General features: G+C 40.7%; 2 protein-coding genes across 2 annotated transcripts in view; one reads left to right on the top strand and one right to left on the bottom strand.

The window, feature by feature from the left end:
• The window catches only part of baiap3 (BAI1 associated protein 3), a 30,682-nt gene extending 26,588 nt beyond the window's left edge, over positions 1 to 4,094 (bottom strand). Inside the window, exon 1 of the mRNA XM_041957018.1 lies at positions 4,024 to 4,094. The gene's annotated coding sequence lies outside the window, so the exon portion shown is untranslated. The remainder of the gene's footprint in view (positions 1 to 4,023) is intronic.
• A 5,588-nt stretch (positions 4,095 to 9,682) lies between these two features.
• usp31 (ubiquitin specific peptidase 31) lies at positions 9,683 to 27,235 on the top strand. The gene is made up of 16 exons (XM_041957290.1): positions 9,683 to 10,878; positions 11,093 to 11,227; positions 11,595 to 11,689; positions 11,771 to 11,863; positions 12,424 to 12,559; positions 12,943 to 13,090; positions 13,185 to 13,365; positions 13,576 to 13,687; positions 13,872 to 13,966; positions 14,907 to 14,984; positions 16,731 to 16,860; positions 17,336 to 17,455; positions 18,246 to 18,471; positions 18,591 to 18,749; positions 19,009 to 19,161; positions 21,455 to 27,235. The coding sequence occupies exons 1-16, from the start codon at positions 10,354 to 10,356 to the stop codon at positions 22,942 to 22,944; spliced, it is 3,876 nt and encodes a 1,291-aa protein (XP_041813224.1). The 5' UTR covers positions 9,683 to 10,353; the 3' UTR covers positions 22,945 to 27,235.
• The last annotated feature ends 407 nt before the right edge of the window (positions 27,236 to 27,642 follow it).

Below are 27,642 nucleotides of genomic sequence, written 5' to 3'. Positions count from 1 at the left end.
TAATTGTTTTAACAGGGAGTGAGTTGGAGTTGCATCTACATGTATTATTATCCAAACAGCATGTTAATTAAACTGAATTTGAGTCCAGGAGGAGCTGCTACCTAAACATTTCCTCTGGCCTCCAGCTTGACTGTCCCTGAATGCCAGACACAGCTCAGTCAGGTGAGAAAGTCTCAACTGCTTTCTGCTCTACCTGCTGCCACTGTTATGCTCTCTTTGTGACATCATTAAAAAGCCACACAGCTGAAATACCTGGGGCATTTTTTTCTCTCGCTGTAGTAAACAGAAAAATGTTTCTCCAACTTTCAACTATGGTGTCACAGACAACGCATCGCATCATATCCAGAGCATGCAGGCTGGAAAGCGTGGACTGTTGACAGCTAACAGGCGCCGCAGAGCTGCTCTCTCCCAGGTGAACTCATTTCAATTACAGGAGTGGATATCTCCCAACTGGATTTCACTCTGTCTCAGCCGTCAACCCATAGTGACAAAACGGGTCGACATGCCACCGACGGCGGGGCGCCGGCTGCCACGGAAACACTGTCAAAGCCAAGTAAATGCCTCTCTCGCTACACTGGTGCTCAAGTCGTGCCAGGGAAACACTTGCTCACCAGTGTCTCTCTCCTGAGAGAGCCAATGAGCCCGGCAGCCAAAGGCGCCTTGCTGATAGGGATGGAGCGTCTCTATGGTAACAGCAGAGAAGAAGGAGCTGGTAAATACAGGTAAATGGAATTCTACAAAGACTGGAAAAAAGACCTTTGATGTTAAAATGTGTTCACCTTAACACAGCCAAACGTGGAGAGAACTATATGCGCAGTTCATACTGACAAGTATAGCAGTCACAGGCCACAATCAAACACAGATGTGACACAAACACATAACACAACCACAAACTCCGCCAGGTTTACAGTCAGAATAACAAGAACATGGATTTATTTATCTCGTATCAAGCCTTATTTTAGGGGATCACAACATATCGAGTACAGAATTCATCTCCAGTTCAAGATGAGACAAATTCTTTCTACAGATGTCAGTTTCTCAGCCACAACGAAGGCCAAACAGACTAGATAAGCCTTGTTTTTAGGCGAGTTGATTTCCAGAAATGCCTTTTCCTCATTCTCCCTGGAGGAAACACGATTCCAAACTGAGGCAGATGTCAATCACTTACCGGCTGGTTAAGAGGAGTGAGGAGTCAGCAGTCAATGGCGACTCAAAACAGAGCTGCTAGTAAAAATTCTGAATCACGGCAAACATGAGAGGTCCTTGAACAGACAGCCGTTAACATGCACGTGAAATATTAGGCTGCCTGGTCCAGGAGGATGCGATGATCCTAAACTCACACCTGGCAGAGATAATAAACACTTTATCCCCAACACAGTGTCTCAATCTGCCAATGCCGGCCACTGTGTGACCCAACAGTGTCGATCAGATGTGGGGAAAACTTCCTACTTCCTACCTCTCATTTCTTTGCCGTTTGATGTTTTCAACGTGTACGTCAGACAAAAGGCAGCAAGAGACACTGAAGCACGTCGATAAAGTAACAAGCTGTACAATGTGTTCTGCTCCAGTCGGTCATTAGCGGCTTTTGTTGTTGAGCACTTGTCCAAGTGTGTGTTTGAGTGTGAAAGCCTCCTCCGTCAGAGTGCTGCTGAGTGTTTCAAATGGGGGGAGACAGAGGCGGAGAGGATGGACGGGAGGGTGTGATTTTCTACATGTCTTTGTCTCACAATCAATGTAATTAGGAGCATGCATTCAATTCATTACATTCCTCCTGAGTTGCCAAAATGAAGGGGAAATATAAAGCGTCTCCTTTCGTGGTGACACTGACAGTTTACGTAATTGAATCAAACAGGTTGTGAACATTTTGACCTTCATGTTCCTCCGGACTTCAACAGCATCAGCCTGAGGGGACACACATTCATACCCTAACTGTAAGTAGATTATTCTGCAGTGTCGCTGATGTTAAAAAGCATGACAATCAAAACCTTTTAGATATAAACCAAGAGCCTCATCATCAGCCATCAATGTTATTATGTGACCGGCCCTTAGGGACATATGGGCTAAATTGATCGAGCTGCCAGCTCTTTAACGAGCTCAGCGGACATGGAAAAGTGTGGACAACACTGTGATCTACATGCACCTGTAGATAACACATAATCTATAATCGAGCAGGCTCTGGCACAGAGAAACACAGTCCATGCAGCCGTCTATTCCCAGAAGCTCCCGGTGTGTGTGTGTGTGTGTGTTGTCAAGGCACATGACGGGCACTTTGGCTTGGAAATTGATTGCCGGAGAAAATCCCAAGATTTGACGGTTGCGAGCTTTTGTAAAGGGCGTCTGCACCGCAGCCAAGCGGCAGAAATCACTGACAGCCACGCACCAAATATAAAACTTAAACAATGCTGCAATTTCTTGCTTATTATACCACAGATAATGCGTCCTTTGTCACCCTGAAAACACTCACTCCAGCAGCTGTCAAAAATAGAAGCCAGTGAGTAATTATGCAGCGGCAATGATGCCACCTCCATAGTTAACGCAAAAAAACAAACAAACAAAAAAAAAAACACATCAATCCGCATCTACAAGACAACGTGCTACAATACAACTGATGCTCTGAAGTCATGCCACTGCTCACACATGATAGAATTAACGGCCTGCTTCCGAGCAGAACAACTGAACACTGTATGTGTACGGCCTAACCTTTTCATGATGTCTCTGTGAATGTGTGGCAAAAGGAAAACACTGGGGAAGCTGCTTTTATAGAGAGGTTAATGAGTAATGACCACTGATCTACTGTATAATAATAAGAGGTAATGATTAATTAATGACTAATGGACTCATAACGATTAGTCTGAAGTGGAGTTATGACCTGCAGCAGGCAGCTTCTTCAGAAAAGAGGAGAAAGCCACGCATCATGTCTGCACATGCCAGCTTCTTTTCTATTATACTGCACTTTCATGCAGTTGGTGAATAATGAAACGTAGTCCTTTTTTATTACCCTTTTAATCTGCCGCACATTTAATCATTGTCAACATTAAAAGCACGGGTAAATTACAGGCTCAGAATTGCTGTTGCTGTCACTGGGGGAAAAGATAATTGTGTGTGTGTGTCTGTGTGTGTGTGAGTGAGTGAGAGCTCAATCCACAAGCATGTCCAAAGCACAAGATTGATTTATACACAGCAAGAAGCTCAGCACGCCGCAAAAGGGGTTAAAACCACATCAAGGGGTCTAAACCTGCCTTTTAGAGCCAACTTCGAAGCTGGAGACCAGAGTGAAGCACGCCTTCCAACAGCAGCCTCCAAATGCTTCAAAAAGTGCATTTAAGATGTGTGATGTTTCTGACCGGTGCTCGTGATGAGTAAAACAACATGACTTCAGTGTCAGATTCATGCTTTATCTGATGTGGCGCTGCTCTGTTGCACCTACGTGTGTGTGTGTGTGTTTTGATGCTTGATGGGTGTGGGGCGTCTCTGGCTTTTGAGATGTTCAGAGTGTTCTGTTACGCAACAGGAGAGCACTGACAGAAAAATGGTATAACAGTGAATAAACCTCATGCATCCTCATCCAGCCGTCAAGTTAAGGCAAAGCCAACATTACGTGACATTTTAGTGAAATGGATCTGCCCAAATCTGCTTTCACACAGGCACAAGTTGAGCTGGTCACCAGGTTTCCAGCATTGTGTTTAAAATCTTTATGATGAGCAGCAGGGGAACTTTTACCTGCAGCAAAGCATTTATCATGTTTCTTCTCACAGAAAGTGGAACAGATCTGACAGATGAGTAATAAATGTTCATCATATGTTCATCCATACATTACTATCTCAGCATCAGCACAACTTTATCCTGTCAAAAAAAAAGGCTAATTTCAAATTATTTTCAACTGCAGGGAAATTCAAATCAACAGGTGCCAATCAAGCAAGCTCCTTCACACGGGCAGTCTGAGCCAGTGAAGCCGGTGCATGTTGTACAGAATTTATTCTAAGCCAAAGAGGTCACGCTGTTCAATGATTAAATCCAGTTTACCTGTGTCTGCTGACAGTTTTCCAGTGTGAAATGTTTTTGCTGCTGCGTGTCAGAGTTGCTGTGGATCAAAGCTCTGCTCCCCTGCAGCAGGACGCTGTTTTCCTCTGTGAACGCGGCGCAGTCAACTTGGCTGGAAACAACGTTTGGATGTTTTTCTTGTGATAGACGACAGACAAAAGCTCATTTTGGTCCCTCGAAATGCTCTCCTGAGCTCACGCTCCGCCGGTGCCCGCCCAAATATGGCCATAGGAAGTGCAGCGACACTTCACTGCCCTCGACTGCTGTCGGAAATATCGCTGACAGCACGACACGAAAAAAGGCTGAGGGTAAATCCAACCGGAGAAAATGTTTTTTATATGAAAAAAAAAAACCCGTAGTTCTAACAACCGCAGTTGTTTTAAAATGTGTGTGCTTGTTGTAGCCTACTTGTTGCTGTGGTAACACTTGTTACTTTGGCAGACTCTCGGGGTAAAAGAAATAGAAATGCATGGAGAGGACACCAGCACACAGGATTTACTGTGAAACTCTTCCAAACTCTGGTTAAGGTTACGTTTTTATAATGAGACTAGGGTTTAAAGCAGGTGGAGGGACCAAACAATTCAACAACTTCTTATTAATTTCAACTGCATTTCTTATAGAGCACAGATTTTCTATTCTGTCTATAAACTAACCAACAACAATAACAATAATAGACTAGGTTCATTTATATTTTTCATTTCTCAATATACATATTTAAAAATACTATACGTACAAACAGTAGTGCAAGGCCATAAATAAGTACATATGAAAAGAGAATTAACAAATAAATAATTGAAAGGAATATAAAATAAGAATAGAATATGAAACTACACTATTTGTACGCCACAACAGTTTACTCACAACTGGTGTTGCACTCTAACTAATAATATAATGCCATGAAGGACTTGAATAAACCGAGCTAGAGAGTTTACGAGTGCACTTGAAGGCATCATTTGACTGTTGCTGAGGGATGTCGCCGAGAAAAATCCTCTCAGCGATGGAGGCGCGCAGGTTCAGCTGTCAGTCACAGTGGGATTCATGCGCTTTTACTCCGTCCAGCTCATCCAGCGCTTCAATTTATTTACATTGAAACGAACCCTGAAGGGTCTGATGGTGTTAGCGGGCTTCTCAGACGACCAAAAAGCCACCACAGGCTGCACCTACTGTACAGAAGGTCTCAGTGTCTGGAAGATAATCAAGCAAACAATTAATATTTCCCATTTTTCACCATGTGTCACTAAGTATAGTACTGCTGGCCAATGAAATACAACTTCTTATGAACAATGATTGGGAGCAATACACTTTTACACACACGTATAAAACAAAACATCTTAAGCGTGCCATGGCAACCAAATATGGTAAATGGCTTCAAATTCAACTACATGTGACTTTTCGAAATCATCCTCATAATTATACTGGCTATTTCAGATATGCAATAATACACCTGAACCATAATTCAGAGGATTAAGCAGGGGATTAATATCTAGATAATGGATATCAAACATGATTTCCTTTATGTTACTTGAATTGACTCCTGGCACTCACAGCTGCTGTAACATCACGCTCTGTGTCAGTCCCTTCTTGAATGACAGTCTTACAGTAATATTTACAGCACATGCAAATTTGCAGCTCTTGCATCAGAGGACACCTTAGGCTTTTTTTTTTTTAATCATCTGTTTGCACATTAGGACTCATGAACGGAAGGGGCATGTGCAGAGATGCTTTAAATAGGCACAGGAACATTAATTATATGCTTGTAGGGGAGAGGTGCCCCTCTCTAAGCAGGGAAATTATTTCACACATGGCCATTAAAACAGAAGCTGCAGTCAGACACCGTCTCATGGCACAGGACTGACAGCTGATGGTTGGAACCCTTCATCAGCATCAGCGCAGTCAAATCTTATAAACATCCTTGTTTCCTTATCACTGTTTAGTCACAATAATCTACATAGCAGCCAGTTTTAAAGCTTTTACTATCTCAGGTGGAAAATCAATGACTAAGAGTGAAATTTGTTTATAACACCCAAATCAAATTTGACCTGTTTTAGAAATAATGTAGCGTGGTATTGCAAATCCCAGCTTCAATCATCAGGTGGCTCAAAGGGTTTGAAAGCCCTTTCGGAGCAGATTCAAAGTCAGAACAATGCCACAGCACTCCAGCTGTACGCTGGGCAAACACTCATTCAAGAAGATAACGGCTGCAGCTCAGGTGTCAGAATATGTCCGACACCCGCTGTTTTGCAGCTCAGAGTCAACGCTGGTTAATACTTGATCCTCAGGTGGGTCATGATTGGATGACTGCCAGCGTTAAGGGCTTCAGTTGTTGGTTTTTAGACTTTGTTAGCTGTTTTCTCACCAGTTTCACTTATGGCTAATTGTAAGTGCCTCCTGAGCTGCGACTGAGGGGGAAATAACACATAAACAGGCTGACAAGGAGACTGGAAGCTTGAGCCTGGAGAATTACATCAGAAACCTTCTCTAATTCACTAATGAGGGGAAACAAAAGGTAGACTTCGCTCTGATTTTGATATGTTTTGACATCATTTCAAAGTCTCAGCTAAATTGAACAGAAGGCTTTTCCTGTGTTGAGTGATAAGACACATGTGACCCTTTGCCTGGTTTCCATGGACACATCATTAGAGAACTTCCCCAGCTGGCCCCAACCTCTTGAAGTGTCGACGGCAAACAACAAGTGAAGGATTTGATTGTAACCAAGATGAAAGCAGAACCGACGGTATACCGGAAATTGTGTTTTTTAATGGGATGTTTACTTGTGTGTGTTTATTTTTTACAGTTGAGCTATTTCTTCAATTCCATATGGTATATTTATTACAACTTCGATGGACCTCAGTCCTGTGAAGAATGCAGTGCCAATCAGTGTCAAGTCACTGCTCTATACCTCCAAATCACACTTATATCTCCAGTTTTCCGAGTCATTCAAAGGTCATTCAGACACTTACTGGATTCATTAGTGTGTTGCAACTGCTGGAGATGCACATCAGTCTTTTCCTTCTTTTTTTTTTCTTTCTCTCAAGTGCGTATGAGATGAGTCTCAGCAGTGTTTTCTGTAGAGAAGAGTATATTGTATGCAGGAACTTGCATTTGTTGCCATGCTTCTATCCATGTTATCATGGCATGATTTTGCAATAAATGATTATTTTGTCCCGACCATATTGCCCTATAAGTTGCAGGATGTTAATGTGCACTCTGAATACTTCCCAACAGCATGGTCACCAGCTTTTACGTCAAATCAACACATTCTGCTGTTCCTGCCATTCGAATCTGATCACGTAAACTACTGACAGGTTAAAAAATGCACCGCCACACATTTGACCCACTTTGTTCAGTGATGAGCAGCACAGAGCTGTTTCCAAGATCTTCCAAATCAGCAGTACATAAGACCAAAAGATGACAGGGGGCCCTGATACGCATGTAGAGCCACCCGGTGGTAAGGAGTATATGTACTGCAGCCTCACTGTGCACACGCACTATCACTAATATCTGAGTGTTCACACCTCTGGAACAATTAAAGCAATGCCTGAAACTAAAAGTAAATTCAGTCTCATGACCATGAGTTGCAGTCAAGGAACTGCTTATTTGCAGATTGGTGGCAGACAGTATATTTTTTATTTTGAGGACATTTTCTCCTACATGTGTTGATCTCTGTGTGTATGCTGAGACTGTTGGAGCACCCCCACAATGACATCCAACAGAGGTTGATTTCCACACAATAAAACTACCAGTGTTGTTTGATTTACACTAAGCGGCCAATCAGCTCTTTATCATCACAACACTGTCACTCAGAAATCAAACTCATTGTGTCAAAACAACAACAACAACAACAACAACAACAACAACAACAACAACAGCACTTTAGTTCCTATCACACTCAGACTCTCTTTATTTGAGTTACTACAGCAGCAGTATATGAGGATGAAAATCTTGACATCACTTGCATATTTGCAATATGTTGTATACTGTCTCTTCATCTATTAATTTAGACATCTGAACCACTTAGATTGTGAGTCGGTGTTGTGGAGCAACAAGCTCCTCTTCCTTAATGTTAACTTGTATTATTATTTGTTTTCTATTTCTGAATTCATACCAGCAAAGCACTAATTATGGTATGAGGAATAACACTGATATTTGTCATCCCACATAATATTTGGACACAAATTACATAGGATGTTCTGCCTTAAGTAGATTCTAAAAGACAAGTGCAAAATCTTTATTTTCTTCCACATTATCTTAATTGGGCACCGTTAAACCCACTTTCTTTTCTTTTCTATCTTTATCTTCCCTTCCAACCTACTTGAAAAGGAAAACGGATGATTCATATTGATTAAATGCTAAGATGCATTAACCACTAACTCACAGTGTTTCCGCTGTCATGCTCTCAAGTCCACTTCATTTAATTTTACATATCCTGCCATTAAGGCAGCAATATTCTGATTATCCTGTTTGTTTCACTTACGATGTGCAAAGACATGAACATGCAGATGCAGTAACGCATTTAAACTTTATCATCATGCCACTCTCTTCAGTCACATACAAATACATACATACAGCGCACACATGCGAACACACACATGCAAACACACACACATAAACTCACTGCAATGAGGTACTCATTGTTTAGACAGATAGATTTGCACATAGGGACATGTCCTGTCTCTCTGTGTGTCTTTTTCTCTTCCCATGCTCATTGTGCCTCCCTCAGGCAGAACAGTGAACTGACAGACAGCAGTGACACAATGACTATATTCTTATAAATTAAAATGATTAAAAGCAAATAAAATGAAATGTTCTTTTTATTTGCTTTTAATCATCTTTATTTGTTTTGACACATTAATTATTTTTTATTATGGTCATCTGTCATTAATTTACATCTTTGTAAATTTCAAAAACGTGAATCAATGGACATTGAGCTGGTACAGGCACTTCAAATGTAGAGTGGTGTATTAAAACCAGCAAAACCAACGATCTCTGCCATACAGGTTTAAACGATAGAAATTCCAGTAATGATGAGGAGAGTCTGACTAATGTTTTAGTACTGGGTTAACCTCCAGATGCACTAGAGCCCACATCTCACAAAAGCAAGCTCATATGAATAATGAAAGCAGAATAAATCTATTTTAGAGGTCATGACAGGTAATCCACTGGCAGAAAACAGGCATGCTTCATAAAAGGATTACTGAGGATACTGTCTTCAGTGTCTGTAATTTCAATTTCAGACCAATGTCTGAAACTGAAAATAAAAGGAGACATCTGAGTCTATCTGAGTAGAGAATCGTTCAAAGTCGTATTGATGAAGTCTTTGTGGATATCTTATTCTCACTGATAGATTGTCCTGATTTTGGTGAGCAGGTGCTGCAGATTAATTTCCTTAAAATAATGTAACTGTTAGAAAGAGACATTTTTAATGCATCAGTATATAAGATTAAATTATTAATTTAACAATCAAAATGGCTGGCATGGTATTTACCTACTTGAAATAAACAGGGTCACTTAAAATAACTTTTTGCTGCCAGGCTGCTGCTCTGATTCCAGTCCAGTAGGTGGCGGTAATGAAGTTGTAAACCAGCGCACCAACTGCCAACACAAACAAGAAGAAAAAGAAGAAGAAGAAGTAAAACGATTCTGCAATTTGGTAGCTTAGCCCGAATGTACCTCCAAATATGTGACAAATGTGAGATTAACCAAATTTCGGACACTCTCTCTACATTAACTGCCGTTACCTGCGTACAATGGCGGACTATCAGTATCTTTTGGACATGGACAAAAAAGCCGAAAAGGACTGTTGCAGTTTCAGTTCGTCTTGTTGTTATTGTAGCTAGCGTCAGCGTTAGCTGAATTAGCTAACACTGCTGTCTTGGCTCTCAGCGTAACCGATGTTGATTCATTGCTTCGGGGCAGTAAAGCGCAAAAACAAGGTAACTCTGGAGTAAACTGCATACGTAAACAACTGACCTGAGCAATGTTTGTGCTATGCTTCTTAGCTCATTACATAATTGGCCGTCGCCAGTATTATAGGCAAGGTTGTAGCGCATGATTTGCTAACGTTAATTGACAAGTGAAATTAACCTTCCACTGCTGCATGGTTTACACACCTCCATCCACCTCAAAATGGTATTATCAGCTAAGGTTAGCTAATACACAAAATGCTGCCTGCAGCATAAGATTTAACGTTGCCTAGTTGGCGTTATTGCTGCCTACATGTTATGAGATGGAGCAGCAGATAGCGGCCAGTGAGGTGGCTCTCGGTCTTCACTACACATCTGTCTGAGTTGCACATCTGTGAAAGAAGAAATCATGTCTTGCAAAGCCGCAACCAAAGACAAGAAGTCGAGCTTCAGCAAGAAGCTGTTCAGGCGAGGCTCAGTGCGCTCAGTGGGCAGTTTTATGAGCAGAGTCCTGAGGACACTGACAGCGTTATCTCACTTTGGATCTGAAGTGCAAACAGAGGATGACAAAGATGATGGAGGATTTTCCACTTTCAAATCTGGAGGTAAAGATGTGCCCATGGATGATGGAGACCTCGGGGGTTTCCTGTCTGGAGAGAGAATACCTGGAGTGTCAGGGCTCAAAAACCACGGGAACACCTGCTTCATGAATGCAATTCTGCAGTGCCTCAGTAATACTGAACTCTTTGCTGAGTACCTGGTTTTGGAGCACTACAAAGATGACGAGCTGGGTGAGGACAAACCAAAGACAAATGGTGTACATCTGCAGAAGAAGGGTCCTCTGGCCAAAGGAGAAGTTACAGAGCAACTGTCAGGACTTGTGCGGGCTTTATGGACGTTTGAGTACACCCCCCAGCACAGCAGAGATTTTAAGGTAAATGAATTATGTCTTTGAATCCTACTGGTGCACTTCCTTTGGAAAAATGTGCTTTGCTAACACATGCTGAAAATGCCGGTACTACTGATGCACAGCACTGCTACACTGTTCAGGGTCTGCAGCTAATGAAAATTCATGACCAACAAATAAACAGTGTTGAGATTTTGGCCTTACATGCATTCTAATCTTTGGACCACGCTGTTTGTTGCAGAACGCTGTGTCGAAAAATGCCACCCAGTTTAAAGGGAACGCTCAGCACGATGCTCAAGAGTTTCTACTGTGGCTGCTGGACAGAGTGCACGAGGACCTCAACACGGTCAACCCCAACAGCAGGCCTGCTATAAAGGTGAAGTTAGAGGACTTGTCAGTGTTGTTGCAGGCATAGTTTGGTGTTTATCGAAAAAAACACTGAATGTATGTAGTCCACCAATACACACCTGAAGTTAATTGATAACTTGACATTTCCCCCTTATTGCTTTTACATTTTAATTTGAAGGTGTTTGAATTATTCTCTCACTTAGTCTGTCTTACAAGTGAGCTGCATTCACAGTACAGTTATGCTGGGCTTGCCTGGTCTTGCCCCCCGCTTGATTTCCTGGATCTAGTCAACAACAACAGAATGTATGAAAGCTTTCACAATAGCTGATAGACTGGTATTATTTAGAACTTATAAATCTAAATCAGACGAATGAAACCTGTTTGTGTTTGTTCAGCCGCCTATCGAAGAAGATGACCAAAGCATAGAGGGGCCGTCTCCTCCCCTCTCTGCGGGGTCGTTTGTGCAAGAACTGTTTCAGGCTCAGTACAGGTAAGCTTTATGTCCAGTGAAAGTCCCTAGTATGGCCACATGATCTCTGCTATATTAAGAGATTTAATTTTCTCCCAACAGGTCTTCTCTCACCTGCCCACATTGCCAAAAGCAGAGCAATACGTTTGATCCCTTCCTCTGCATCTCCTTACCGATCCCACTGCCACACACACGGTGGGTTACTCGCCTGAGCTGTGCTACATCATGATCAGTTAGCAGTACTTAGCTGACAGGTTTTTACATGTTCATGACTAATTATTACTGGATTATAAGGTTTATGCATAATTAAAATAAACGTATATTGGTTGTAAGGCTTTCAAAAGGTTTGTGGTATGTTACTTCTGTTTTTCCACCAAGGAACAATGTTTACATTTTAACTTTCATTGAAAGTCTAAGTTTGTGTGTTTGTGTGTGTGTGTGTGTCTGTTGACAAGTTTATGACAATCTGAAAGAAATATCGGTGTGTGCGGTTATAGAAGGAATGTAACCTGGTGGGTTAAGAGTGTGTGGGGGGCGGGGGAGGTTGAAAGTGCAAGAGGAGCAGCAAACAGGTTTGGGAGGAGGGAGGAGTGTGAAGTCAATGTGTTCATCTTCCAAGTGTCTTCAGTCCAGAAAAATAAGTCTCTCTAATTTAACATCTTACAACATTCTCATGCATAGAAACCATGGCTGTAAAGCAGGAGAAGCCATGCTTGCATAGTAAAGTATGTTATGTTTGTAACTGTTTTTGCCAGGCCCCTGTATGTGACAGTGGTCTACCAGGGGAAGTACTCTCACTGTATGAGGATTGGAGTTGCTGTTCCACTCAACAGCACCGTCTATCGCCTCAGAGATGCGGTGTCACGTGAGACCAAGATCCCAATGGACCAGGTGCTATTCCTGTCTCTTATCAGCTCAGGGTCTGACACAGTGAGACTATGTTGCAGTCACACAATGTTAGCACACTGTTACTGAAGCCAGTTCCAGGGAACAGCAGTTATATACCCAGGTTTTTGTGAGGTGGACTCGATGCACAGTTTCAGAGTGAGATGTGTTTAACCACGGTTGTCCTCAGGGCTGCAACAACAACCGAGTGCTAACATTGATTAAAGCTGGCAGGATGAAAATGCCACAAGAGTAAATATTAATGAGGGTGACAGCAGGATAAGGGTTGATATTGTGGTGACTGTTATTTTTGCATTGACAGTGTAAAACATAAAAAGACACTATGGCAGGTGCAGTTTTTTTAAATGCACTCTTTTTTTCTCTTTCAGTTTGTTTTGACTGAAATGTACTATGATGGTTTTCATCGATCATTTTGTGATGATGATGACGATCTTGACATCATTCAAGAGAGTGATTCCATATTTGCCTTTGAGACACCAGAGACCTTCAAACTGGAAAACATACGCACAAAAAGAGGTAAATCACACTTCTTTCTTTGCAAATAGCAAATGAGCTTTGTTTTACAGTAAGTTGGCAGAAGGGTATTTATGGAGACTTGTATCTTTCACAGGAAGTCTTCTGGCAAACCTGAATCATAACAACTTGAAGTACGGGACAGAAATCAGCAGGACTCCGTCGTTCATGCAGGGGGCCATGACTCCTTTAACGGCATCACCCAATAAGAACCTGGGACCTGAAAAAATGATCCTCCTGGTGTGCAACAGAGCTTGTAGCGGCCACCAAGGAAAGAGGTACTACAGTCAGAATATTTTCTGTTCTGTGATGCTAACTTGTCCTCTGTCTGTCTTATGACTCTTTAACACATGCTCTTGTCTCTTGATAATAATAAAGATTTGATGTATCACATCACAATATCCAGTTTTTGGTTGTTCGTTAAAATGGAAGTCATGCGATAATGAGCTATTGGTGTTGTTCAAACTTTATGCGTCATGTTGTTTTAGGTTTGGTCTGCCTTTTGTACTGTACATGGAGCGCACTGTGACGTGGGATGCTCTACAGAAAGAGATCCTGGAGAAAATGAGACATCTGTTGAGGCCTGGGGTCTACATTCAGGTAGCGTTGAAACTTAAGTGGAAAGGTGGATGGATAAGAAAATTTGTTTTTCAAATATGAGTCAGAAGAAAGAGTCAAATCAGTGAAGTTATTTTGTACTGGCTATCAGTGACATTTTCTGATTTCACCTTGACAGTAAGCCAAATGTGCTGGTCTCACAGAGGTACTGATGTTGTCTCTGCAGGTTGGACCTTTCAGCCTTCGGGTGGTTGGCGTCGTTGGTATCACCTACCTCCTTCCTCAAGATGAGCGACCACTGTGTCATCCAACTGTGGATAGGTCAGTTCTGCTGTTTTATATAATATCCATTTACTGCTCAATTAAGCCAGAGTGTTAATATTGTGGTTAATTTTGATTGAGATGTAGTTTTGTGATTTTTTTGCAATTACACAAATGCCGTGTATTTCTGTATACTATATATGCTTTCATAAATCTCCTGACATAATGTCGTTCATGAAAAGGTGGAAAAACAGTCAATAAAAACTGTCAACAAGATTGAAATGTTACTGAGTAAATATACACAGACATGTACCCAGCCAGGGGAATGCAGATATTTGAAACCATAAGTGTTTCCTAATCATCAATTTCAGTGAAAGGTGAACGTAACCAAGGCTGAAATCAAAGCTAACAATGTGTATACATATTACATCCATCTTGTCTTATTCCTCTTGTCACACACATGCCCCTTCAGTTGTGTTCCTCTCATAGACCTACCTAGGTGACATGCCCTGGCATGATTAAAATGCCAGTTTAGCTGGTTTGGCTTATTACCCACAGAGATTCACATCAATAAAACAAGTCACAACATTAGTGCTCCATAGAGGTGCGTGAATCAAAGTGAAATCAAATAACTGTGATTGATAGATATGCTGTTAACATAAAATAACAACTATTGATGTTGTACTTACATTTATATAACCTCAACAACTGTCAGCTATCACAGAAATATATTTCAACTTATTCAACTTATTTCTGCTCTTTAAGAGTAACTAAATGTTTAAATTTTTTATGGTCTTATTGAATTAACCCATCCTCTAAAGAAAAAGTCCTTCAAACTGACTCCATTTAAAATTGCACTTAAATGCATGTGGATAACATGGCACACGACTTTTCTCAGAAAAAGCTTTTCACACTAGTCTACAGCGACATAAATTAATGGGTATAAAGTCACATTAATAAATGACACCAGCGTAAATGTCTTCATTTCTTTCTGCTACAGAGCATACAAGTCCTGTGGACAAGGGGGGCCACCACATGTGAAGATCGTGGTAGAGTGGGACAAAGAGACCAAGGACTAGTGAGTGAAAAAGATGAATATTTGCTGTTTTCTTTTATCTGCAGTATGTTTGTTCTGCACGGAATGAAAAGAAACCAGGGTTTGACGTTTATTAGCTCTAATTATCTTTGGGAATAATATATTTTGAAAAGCTCGACTGTTGTAAATGTGTTTGGGAGACATTCATACATCAAATGACATTTGGTTCAGCAATGATGTTCATTTGAAAGAACAGGTTAACCCACTTATTTTAATAACTTGCCTTGTAGACGCAGCATTGAATGTGTAATTTATTGTAATTTAATATAATTTTATTGAAGGCCATTCATTCACAGGCAGGCTAACGAGTTTGCTGTGTAAGCGATTGTGTAGGCAGCTCAGTTGGGATGACAGAATTAGTTGAATGGATGTGATGGATTTAGTGTGATCTGGCAGTGAGGTTTCAGATTGCAACCAATTGAATACCCCTCACCTCACTCCTCCCGTTCCACGAGCAAAGGGGAACCCATGGTGGCTGCAAAACTCAAGACAAATGTGAAAGGTGCTCTGTAGAGCCAGTGTTTGGTTTGTCCCCTCTGGGCTACTGTAGAAACATGGCAGTTCAACATTGCCGACTCAATGGACCCAGGACCCTAACTCTCCGTAGAATTAAAGAGCTCATTGTAAAGTAACAAAAACACAATGGCTCTTATTTTCAGGTAAGTATTCACTGATGAAAACAAGCAAATTTAATTTCTGCTATAACCTGCCAATAGATCGCCCTGAATGACACCTGCATTTCATGCATGTGATTTCTTGGTTATAAAGCATTGAGCTGGACTTCTTGTATGAAAGATACTATACAAATAAAGTTTATTATTATTATTATTATTATTATTATTATTATTGTTATTATTATTATTATTATTATTATTATTGTTATTATTATTATTATTATTATTATTATTATTATTATCATAATAAACTTAATAAAATGTTATTAAATCTGGACTGCTCACTGGCTCAGAAGGCAACTTGCCAGTCACAAAGATAAGTTCACCCACACATCACAACAACTTCATGTGTAAGTGACAAAGACACTGCCATCATTGCATTGTGCAGGATTTCTGGAAAGAGTCAGAGTTTACAGGACTAAACTAAAATATTACTAAACTGAATTCCCAATAAATTTGCTTAACCTACTTACAAAAGTGCTTAATTTAAAACAGTTATGGTTTTATAAGTAAACACCAGCATCTGAAGTTCAGCCTGTACAGTCAGCATCATGTCTGCTCTTATTTCCTCTCTTAAGCTAATTACTATGTTGCGTGGTTAACACACACACACACACACACACACACACACACACACACACACACAAACAAACACTCTTTGCTGGTCAAATGGAAGTCACCTCTTCACCTAAAATTTAATCACTTTTTGTAGTTCTGGGTAAGCACTAAAGAAACATATGGAGGAAAATGCCTGCAAGACATTAAATGAATCCCCTCACACCAGCTCTTCTCAGCCCTTTTCAATGCTGCTGGGCAAGATCCAGTACTGTAAGAAAAGCTTCCACAACTTAACAGTTCACCATCATAAGTATTATACGAGAGATAATATATCAAAGGACAAACTGGATTACTGTGGTGTGTTAAAGAGTTCCATAAACTGTCTTGAAATATTTCATTTTGACAGAAGTTTGGCCAAAATTCTGGGGCCAGATTGTGATCGTCACATGACCTTGCTGTTGAATCAATGGACGTCTGTGCTTCATGTTCCCCACAGTCTGTTTGGACACACTGAGGAGGAGTACATTCCTGATGCTGAGAGTGTGTATCTGCACAGGGAACAACATCATCAGCCGCAGGCCTGCACCCTCGCTCAGTGCTTTCAGCTCTACACTAAGGAAGAGCAGGTAAGATTGTGACCGTACACATGGCCACTGCATGCATACACAAATACACACACCCACACACACACACAGCTGGTGCATGCATACATAATTACACACACACACTGCACTGTCAGTAGCTTGATATTAGAAAATAAATTTTAGATTTGCCTTGGCACATGCTCAGTGTTAAGTATATTTTGAAGTATAGCCTCACATTTGTCACCCCCCACTGGTTTATTATTCTTTTGCTGAGGTTCAAAAAGCCTTTCACTCTCTGTGGTTCTACTGCGCATTTGACTCCTGATGCTATGTTTGAAATAAACCAGAAATTCAGAGCACAGACCTACATAGACATTGTGGTTTGACTTGCCTGTGATTGCTCTGGAGGAGAATAGAGAGAAGTGAGGGGAAAACTCAGGGCCTCATCCTGTGTGAAGCTTGTTTTATAAGCAGTGTGGTTGGAGCTTGTCCTTGATTGGTGCTGTGTGTATTTCAGCTGGCCCCAGACGATGCTTGGCGCTGCCCCCACTGCAAGCAGCTGCAGCAGGGCCGCATTAAGCTCAGCCTGTGGACGCTGCCGGATGTGCTCATACTGCATCTCAAGCGGTTCAGACAGGTATTTAAGCTCAACCCAAACACTGAAAACTGAATCTGTTTTCTGAGTATCAAGAGCATGAATCACTTCTATTTTTATTTTGCTTCACGGTGGTGCTCTTCTTTCCTTTCTTCTTTTGTGTTGGACTTGATGTTGGATTTCTGAGCATTCTGTTGTTAGCGCCCTCATACTTTTTTTTTTCACTGACTGAAACATGCCAATAGCTCTGATTATCAAAAACTGACATAAAAATGTGTCAAATGTGTTAACTTGTTTACTTTTTTTTTTTTTTTTTGAACAAATTGTTCCTGATTTTAGATTCAATATTTTGTCAATTTTAAACAAATTTATTTTGGCAATTCTCGTCACCTGTGTCAAGACATTATTTACCATTTAAGATCCATGGCTTCATTTGTTTATATGTTTCTCAAAGTACTGCAAGGTATAGAAAAATTATTGAAACACAGATATTGTATACATTTTAAACAATACTCAGCCTCACTTGAGATGTTTCTCAAAAGATTTAATAAAAAACGTATTTTTTTTGAAGCATGCATCCTTTGTAGGTTTGACTAAATGGATTGTAAATGTAAGGAAAGAGCTGCCTGCATTCAAAATAACTAATCAAGCAGTTATAAGTCCCCTGTAATGGTTGTAGCTCCTTTGTACTTTTCACGAAACCTTAAGTAAACTGAGACTGTATGATAACAGATAACATATCACCCTACCACAAGTGCTACAGGCTGCAACTAATAAGTAGGCTGGAGTCGTTCCTTTCATGCTGATCAGGTTATGTTGGCGTCTGCTTCAGGAGGGGGACCGGAGGGTAAAGATGCAGAACATGGTGAGGTTTCCGTTGATGGGCATGGACATGGCTCCTCATGTGGTTAAGAGAAGCCAGAGCAGCTGGAGTTTACCCTCCCATTGGTCGCCCTGGAGACGGCCATATGGCCTGGGAAGAAACCCAGATGACTACCTATATGACCTGTATGCTGTGTGCAACCACCATGGGAACATGCACGGAGGCCACTACACAGGTAATACTATAAACCGTTAAAAGCTGAATGTGAGAATTAATGAGGCTGTAGAATTAACGGCATAGTTATGTGTTCATTATCCATTTTGACCCATTCTCCTCTTTGCTTTGCACTCACAGCCTACTGTAAGAACTCCATTGATGGTCAGTGGTACTGCTTTGATGACAGTGAGGTTTCACCAGTAGCTGACGATGACGTGTGTCAGCAGACGGCCTATATACTCTTCTACCAGCGGAGGACGGCTATTCCTTCGTGGTCAGCCAACAGCTCTGTCGCTGGTCAGTATTTATTTCCATATATGTGTCTTATATTTGCTGCATTAAGAATTCCAGTTATATAAGGTGAAGCTTTTATTCTTTGAAACATGGGAACAAGACTACTCATGTAATGCTCATAAAAGCAACCAATGTAAACATCTCCATTAGAATAAAGCATCACTTAAAAAAAAAAAAATAATAATGTGCATGTACCTACCACTGGGGTCAGACCTTTTTGGGGAGATTGTCTTCTTAGAGTTTTTACTTTATTTTTACGCAGGTTCCACCAGTTCATCTCTGTGTGACCACTGGATCAACAGGTTGCCAGGCAGTAGGCCTGCTAGTTTGGCCTCTGGAGCCTCATCCAGACGCACCTCTCTGGCATCACTGGCTGAGTCAGTAGAGTTTCCAGGAGAACGCAGTGAAGATGATGGTGAGACTGAGATCTTTGTTCTTTGTGATTGCACACACACCAACTGCTGCTGTCTTTGGACTCATGTTTTAAATTTCAGGTCACAGGACTAACAGAACCCAAAAACAGAACAGAACAGAAGCCAAGCTTTTAAAATAATGTCATTAATCCATCCACTCACCAGATGAGATTGAAATTCAGAGGACCAAAACCAACGCAAAACAGACATAATGCATGTGACAGACCATCACTTATAGACCCAAATGACAAAAGAACTGAATTCAAAGAGATGCTTTGCTTTCATTGTGTCTCAGCATATTCCACCTTTTAAAATGAGCAACTCAAACCTTTGCACAAAGTGCAGCACTCCCTCCACTAACACTATCTCTGTTGGAAAAAAAAGATACCAACAAGGAGTTTTTCACAGTCTGGAACTCGCACCTGAACTTACAAATGTCAGCTCAAAAATTACATTATAAAACAGAAAAGATGGAAAATATGACAGAGACAAATCAGAAAGTGGTGTGAAATCTGTCACATGTGACTGGGATGAGCAGAATGCCTGACAGAGCTTCTTTTCTGTGGGAAACCTCACATACCGAGTCAATCCAAATGGAGACAGATGTGGCTCGAGCTGCTGCTTGTGGTTAATATAAATGCAGGCTCTGTTTAACCCTCCAGAATACAGGGTCAGCATAGACCCCAAATATGTTGGCGAGGCACACTGGTATTTACTTACAGCTTTCACAGATCTCATTGTGGATAGAACCAGTTTTTTTATTACTTATATGTTTATATGTTTTATTATATGTTTGAGTGCCTAAACAGCGGTGAGGTTGCAAATGCAACCAACTCAATATCCCTCGCCTTACCCCTCTCTTTGTGTGGAGGACAGGGGTCCTCAACTTATTTCTATTAGCCTAAATCAGTGTGAACTGACCCCTGTGGAAAATGGAAAATCCAAAATGATAACTATACTTACCTAGATAGAAATACTCTCAGACCTCCACCAAAAAGGCAGTTCATTGAGGAGTTAATTTAACAAATTTTCTTCTTTGTCTGTTTTTGACTGAGAAGTTTTGGTTGTTATTATGAGTCTGCCAACTCTCTGCATTGACCGTGAGACTCACAGTTGATAGCCTACTTTCCACATGCTCTCACGCCACCCGTCCATTTTCTCATGCAGTGAGAACTTAACAGCTGATAACGACCCTGACAGAGGACACTGACAGCACAAGGACAGACAATACTCAGCGGCTCTTCTGTAGCTGTCTAAGGCTCTGAAACTTTCTCGCAATTCCCAGTAACAGGGTTATTATTAGCTTAGTTATTATTGGTAAGATTTGGTCTCCCGATTTAGACTCTGATATCTAAAAGCTGGCAAGCATGCTGATCAACCATACGTATTCATCATTGACGGTGATTATTGACTTGACATGCTTACTATGACCCTGATCCCTGCAATGGATAATTATATTGAATCTCACATCAAACTAAATTGAAAGGTAGCTCACTGTCACTGCCTGTGCCAGTGCAGAGGAGAGGGAGAGACTGCTGCCAGAAGAGCCTCTGACTCTTGTCTGTCCATCTGTGTCCTCTTTTTGTTATCAGTTATAAATTTATTTTCCACTACGTGAGAAAATAGAGGGGTGACGTGAAAATGTGTGAAAAGTGTCGACTGCATGAGTTTCACAGTCAAAACATGAGAGTTGTCAGTCTTGTGATCTTTTGCCTCCTCACATATTATGAATTTATATTATATTTTATTCTGCGGGTCAGATGTGGTCTGGGAGCCACCAATTGATGGTCGTGCAGTAGAAGCTACAGTGGCCTTCAGGTTACATAAAAAGGCAAAAGCACTCTCTAGAGCGAGAGTTTAGTTTGTGTGTTCTGGGCTACTGTAGAAACTTGGTGGGACTCACTCCCTTTGTAAAAATGAAGGGCTCATTTTAAGTGAACAAAAACACATTGATTCTTATTTTAAGTGATTATATACTAATATAATAAAAACATAATTAGGAATATTATATTCAATTTCTGCCAATAGACTCCCCTAAATCTGATACACTGGACCTTAAGTTAATTAAAGCCATTCAAATAAGTTGGCACAAATTACAAAATGTATGGAAAAAATGAAAAAGGCATATAACAAGTTTCTTAAATCTGAATGAACTGATTAACTCATGTATTTGTGGTAGCTTGGAAAATGGTTGTTTTCGTTCGGATTAATTTATGTTTTCCTTTAGCACTTTGAGTCCGGTTCAGCAATTTTCATACAAAATACATTTATTTCTAAATGTTTCCTTATTTTCAGGAGGCTTCTCTGTCCGCCCTTTTGTGAGGAGCATTCAGCGTCAGAGCTTGTCCTCCAGGTCGTCCATCGCTAGTCCTTTAGCCTTCAGCGACAGTGGGATAAAGCCTTCTTGGTCTCTCTCTGCGAAGCTGCACATGAGATCCAACTCGCCCTCACGTTTCTCCCTTGACTCCCGATGTTCTCCACCTCTAGAGAGGATAGGAGAAGCCTGTGATGACAAAGTTTCCACGTCCTGTTTTGGCAGCTACAGTAGACATGAACGCTACTTTGGCAGCAGGTCTCCTCTGTCTATGATGGAGGGCAACTTGAGTGACCAGGACCACAATAAAAGGTTTCTAGACATGATGTACTGCAGGGCTCCCACTCCAGTTGAAAAGAAGAGCACCAAAAATGAGCCGACTGAAAACAACAACCAGATTACAGCTATAGACCAAAACACTCTATCTGCCCAAGCTACTCCCTCCAAAGAACAGAAACGTAAGAGCAGTATCGGAGGATTTGGCTCAAAGGCAGAAAGCACAGGTTCCACAAAAACTTCCAGCAAAGTGGAGCAAGAGAAAACCTCCAAAAAACGTTTGTGCTCAACCCACAAGACATCTGCCTCTGAGACGTCTTCCAGTACACCTGTGAAAGGCAAAAAGATGAGCAATACTAAAGAAAAGAGTGTAAATGCCAAGAAAAGCACCTCTACACCCAGTGGAACTCCCTCCAAAACAAAGGAGGCAGCTCAATCTGTAGAAACACCACTACATAAGCCATGCGTCCGCTCCACACCTCAGTCCTCAGCTTCTCCCTCGCCTACGGCAAAGAAGAGTTCCAGTGTCACTGAAAAAAGCTCCACGAGTAGTCGGAAAAAGCTGGTCGAAAGGAGCTACAGCAGAGATTCTATGCACACTAGTCCCCTTGTTGACAGTCTCCGAGGCAGCTCGTTAGCCCGCTCTTCACTGTCCAAGAGTGGGGAAAGCAACCGGCCTGAGAGGAGACTCCTGAGGAGCTCCAGCAGCAGCTCTTCTGTCACTAGCCTGCGCTCACCCAGCGTGTCCACCAGAGACCTTCAGCGCAGCAGCAAACCTGAAGAAAAAGGGTTGTCTTTCTTCAAGAGCGCCCTCCGACAAAGGGAAAGCCGCCGGTCGGCTGATTTAGGAAAAAGCACCATGCTTGCCAAAAAGGCCTCAGAGAGGACATGCAAGCAGAATGGACAAGCCAAGGACGTCGGTGGTGATAAGGGAAAGACAGGAGATGCGGTGTCTTCGCAGACATCTTTAGACACTCATGGAGGTGAGACAAAGTCAGAGACAAAGGCGTCTTCCAAGCCCCCCAGCTCTCTCAGTCGCACTCTATTAAACGTTGGCAAATCCAAGTCTTCCACTTCTGAAGTAAGTCTCAAGTCTCCCGCAAATGGGAAGAAGCCTCTTGAAAGGATGGCATCTTCCCGAAAGCTGTCATCAAGCATGCAATCTCCTGCACGTACAACTCAGAGGCCTCAATGATACATCCATGCTACATTGAACTTACATAATGCAGCTATTTTCTTTGTGCCTAAGTTTCAGTGAGCACCAGATCTATTTGTAAAGAGACATGTTTTGATGTTATGGTTGTCCTCTTTTTTTTACACTGGCATCAGATGCAGCCAGCTTTGAGTATTTTTAGCTTTGCTGGATAAAAGGTGTAGAACTGTACATCATCTGCATATATGAGCGCAGAATTTAGCCTGGTATGCTGGCAGCTCTAGTGATGATGATGATTTTGATGTGAGAAAGAGTGCAAAGTGATGGCTTGACACATTACATGTTTTCTGGCATAGAGGGTACGTGAACATGCCATATGCATCCAGCTTCACAGCATATTTCCCTGATGGAATATTGAATTGATAATCTCCGGTTATCTTTCCTTTAGATAAGAGGCTTGTTTTATGTTTGCATCACTGCAAACAGTAAGTTTAATTTGCTTGCAAAATATCCTGCTGCAAAAAATTAAGGAAGTAAGAAACATTTTGACCTTGTTGCACCAACAACACATTAATGTCTTGTAGAGTAACATCTTGATATTATTCCAATTTAAGATGGAGATAAGCCGGCTGTTGATGCTTAAAGAAAGTATTTTAAATCCCACATCAGTGAGAACAGACCCATAACATCAAAAAAACAGTCTCTGGATAAATACTGAAACTGAGTTGATATGCTCACACACACACGCACACACACACACATACACATACAAAGAGTTTCATTCTGAAATAATTGTGGCTAGGTGTTTGCAGTAGTTTTCATTGACCTGTTTTTCAAGCACTCTCCATACACCTCATGCATTGGCTCAGAGGGGTACTATGAGTGTCTAAAGCTAAAGCTATGTAGGAAAAGACATTAGTTGATTATACTGATTTCATGTTTCATGTCTTGAGGGTATCGAGTATTCATGTGTAGCTGAAAAGAAAATGATTTTACAAAGACTGATTGTAAGCAGTAGAAGTATAGACGTGATGGAAGGCCCTGGACCAAAAGAGAAAAGAATCTGAGATGAGAAAGAATCACAGTCGGTACACACATCGAGACAAGTTTTCCAATATTTTAAAACTTTATTTTTGTTTAATACTAGTACTTTTTCGATAGAAATGTATTTTATCAAGTTAACTACTTTTTCTCAAAGGGATGGTGTGTTTTGGAATGAAACCCTTTAAAAACAAAGTATATAAATACATATATATATATAATGTATGTGTCTGTACAGATATTGACAAAGTATATAGTATATAACCCATTTTTTCCTTTCCATGAGCAAGATGAAAATGATCTTAAGCGCCTTTCAATACTACACATGGAAACAAATAACTGCCTTTGGCAACATTGTAGTCTACTACTGTATGCATCACTGAGTAGGAATGTTGGATGTTCGCACTTTGTATAGATAAAGTAGTTTTCTTTTACCCAGAACAGTCATATATATATATATATATATATATACACACACACACACTAACTTAACAATGTAATTATCTGATTTTTAATGTTGTCTGTTCATAAGTTTGAGACATATCGTAAAGTATCGTCAACCGGCCTTAGACTTGAAATGGTAAAAGGGTACATTCATCTCAACGTTTCAGGGGTCATTTTAGGAAATCACCTCTTTACTACACCTGGTGCTGTAACAGGCCGACGCTCCTCTGGCACTGATATTTCTTAAATGAGCATGATTTCAAGTGCTGATGTTCAGAACTGTGACCACACACTTCAGTGAACCAGAAACCTGTCGGCAGCATTTATCATAACCTGTGGTACCTCACTGGAGAAGATGATACGTGGCCATTTTTTTCTTTATCAGGCTGAAACGAAATACGGATAACGAGCCGTTTATTAATCATTGAACTACATTCATATTGCCTCTGAGCTGTTGTCCAAACATGGATATGTTGGCTGAGTTATGTCACACACTGCACGGTGTATTTCTTTTGCAGTATAGTGGTAGAAGCAGAGGCAGGATATGGTCACTGCAGCTGTTTTAAACGCTTCCTGGTCTCATTTTGAACGATCAGCTTTATCACTGTAGAATTTCCCCACCTGCATTTGCAATATTCATACTTTAGATACCAGCAGAGTGTGTTTTTAATGAATGAATGTGGTTATACCATTAAAATCGGAGCATTACTAAGTAGTTTTTACTTTCACCATTAACTTAATCTTTGGATTATAGATCTACAATATTTCTTCCAGCTGTTTCTCCGTAGCATCGACCAGGTTTACATTGGTTCTCAGATGGTTTCAGAGGAAATACCACTCAATTTAAACATTTCTGTATGTTATTTAAATGGTCTCTGCAGCGTTTGAGCAAATCAACAGCCTTCATGTATCTGGCCTGAAATGTCTCTCATTGTTTTTGGTCTGAGAGGTATGCAGGAGTTTGCTGTAAAGAAACACAGCTGTGTCATGTTTTTTCTGGTGACTTTTGCAAAATTTGGATAGCAAGTTAAACGTTACAACTTGATGTCAGACCCGACATTTTTATTTATAACTCAAAGACTCACAGCAAGCTGTTCACCAGTTCACTGTTGGCAAGTAAAATTGCTTTATGTTGACACTTTTCACCCAAATTCTACCCAGCGATGTTTTATTTAAACAGCCATCTGTTGAGAATACTAATTAGGCCACAGAAACGACAAAACAGCCAACATAAATTATGTATTTGTTTACTCCTACCTGCGGTTTTGTAAGTTTGTGAATAAATTTCTTTCCAAAACTTGAAGCCAGAGCATCAAACTTGACATTTAGAGGAAGAAATTGTCTCCGACAGTTTACCTGTTAAGTGACAACCATGAAGAACACTAAAATCCTCTAAGTATCCTCAGGACCCTCATCACTGTCACAGGCTGACCAGCAGCTCAGTCTACCAAAATGTTGTGGGACCCTCTTAATGTCCCACCATTAGAAAACATAGTGGCTACTGTGCTCATTGACCGTAGAAATAACATACTGCTGTTGAAATGTGGTGGTGTTCCTTTAGCTGCTCTTTTCTACTTTACATTGTGTAATCCTTTCAGGAACCTGTGCATGGCACTTTGGATCAAAGCAGGACAATTTTGTGTAATTTTGGCTTTCACCGTCTTGTTTGCCTGCTTTAAAGTCTGTAATTAAGTTGTAGTGGCTAGTGTGCATTTTAGAGCTGGATCATGCCATTTCCCTCGCTTGTTTGTCCATCCATCTACTTGCTGAATAAGAATTTTATTGGATTACATTCATGTAGCCAAAATCCAGTGCATTAGGATGCGAGGCCCTCAGTTTTGAGATTTTTATTTAGTTTTGTGGGGCATTGTGAACAAGAATTACTAGACAGTGTGTGTCATATCGTACATTGCTTACAATATTTAAACAGGCTCGTAATTTGAGGTCCTTTTGTATCCAACCAAACATTTTACGAGGCAAAATTCTTTTCATGTGCAGAACCTAAATCTGCAAGCTTCAGCCTGTTTCTTTGTCTTCCAAATGTTTTCAGTCTTTGTGTTTATAGCCGCCACACGGCCTACATTCCTGTTTTGTTCTTACATCATGTGAGATTAGATGAGACATGGCGATTCTGTCGGTAAGATCATTCAGTGGCGGTCATAAATAGGTCTGTAGTATATTGCTGAGCTGACTTGAATGTCAACAGTATCAGTTTGGTCTGCGTTATGTCGCAGGAACCTGATGTCATTAGCAGTAGCATCCAATCATTAAAAAAAAACCCTGCAGATCTTTTGTTTTATTATGCCTTTGCCAACATGGTAGTGGTAGAGCAATAATCCAATAATCATCCCATTCATCGGTTACTAAGGAAGCTGCGGTTTGAATTACCAAAAAGTGCAACTTGGTTGACTTTTGAGAGCTTAAAAGGCCGTAGAAGACATACCTGTTAAAACAAGATGTCAAAAATCTGTGTAAAATTCAAGAGAAAACTGAATCAGCATCTTTACAGAATAGATTTTCCTCTCTCGCTTTCTTCACCGCGGTCATTGTCTGTGTTTTATTTGTTGTCAGTGTACAGAATTGAGAATGATTAAGGAATGCAGTATTGCATGAAAAACGCTAATGCATGTATTTCATTAACTATGCAAGAGTCTTCAGCTGCGTACAGTAGAAAGCAGAGCATGGCTTCCATTGCTTCATTTGCACACCATTCCAATATTTAGAAATGATAAATTACAGAATATTTCATCTGTACAGTTAAACGGATTCAACTTACAAATCTTGCCTATATGAAACTCTATTTAATGCCATAATTGCTTTCAGCATTCTACCATTTAATGTTTATATGTATGTGTTTTGTTTTTTTTTTTGTTTTTTTTTGGGGGGGGGGGGGCGGGTTCTGCTGATCTTTGCTCTCTGGGTGCTCCTACCAAACTGGTAGGTTACTGTCTTTTTTGTTTTTTTGACAAGATGTTTAATAATTACTGTTGTACACCAGCAGAGACAACACTATGGCTGCGATAATCTTTATGTGGTTCCTAAACAGTCTCATCTATGTATGTATGTATTGTGAAAAAGCCTTCCATTAATTCATCAAAGATGTGGTCAGTCTCCAGTATAAAAGCAACTCAAATAAATATAAATAGCTAAATGCAATAAAGAAAGATAGCAGATTTGTAGTTTTATATTACAGTAAAAAATGAGCAATGACATCACAATGGAAATGTTCTGTTAATACTTTTTGTAGCATTTATG

Source organism: Chelmon rostratus, chromosome 17 (assembly GCF_017976325.1).
Source record: "Chelmon rostratus isolate fCheRos1 chromosome 17, fCheRos1.pri, whole genome shotgun sequence".
In the NCBI taxonomy this organism is placed as follows: Eukaryota; Metazoa; Chordata; class Actinopteri; order Chaetodontiformes; family Chaetodontidae; genus Chelmon; species Chelmon rostratus.
This window is presented reverse-complemented; position numbering and strand designations above follow the sequence as displayed.

Coding starts and splice junctions, on each gene's coding strand:
- usp31 (XM_041957290.1), top strand. CDS start 10,354: ATGTCTTGCAAAGCCGCAACCAAAGACAAGAAGTCGAGCTTCAGCAAG. Junction 12,560..12,942: donor CCAAGATCCCAATGGACCAG/GTGCTATTCCTG, acceptor TTTCTCTTTCAG/TTTGTTTTGACTGAAATGTA. Junction 16,861..17,335: donor TCTACACTAAGGAAGAGCAG/GTAAGATTGTGA, acceptor TGTGTATTTCAG/CTGGCCCCAGACGATGCTTG.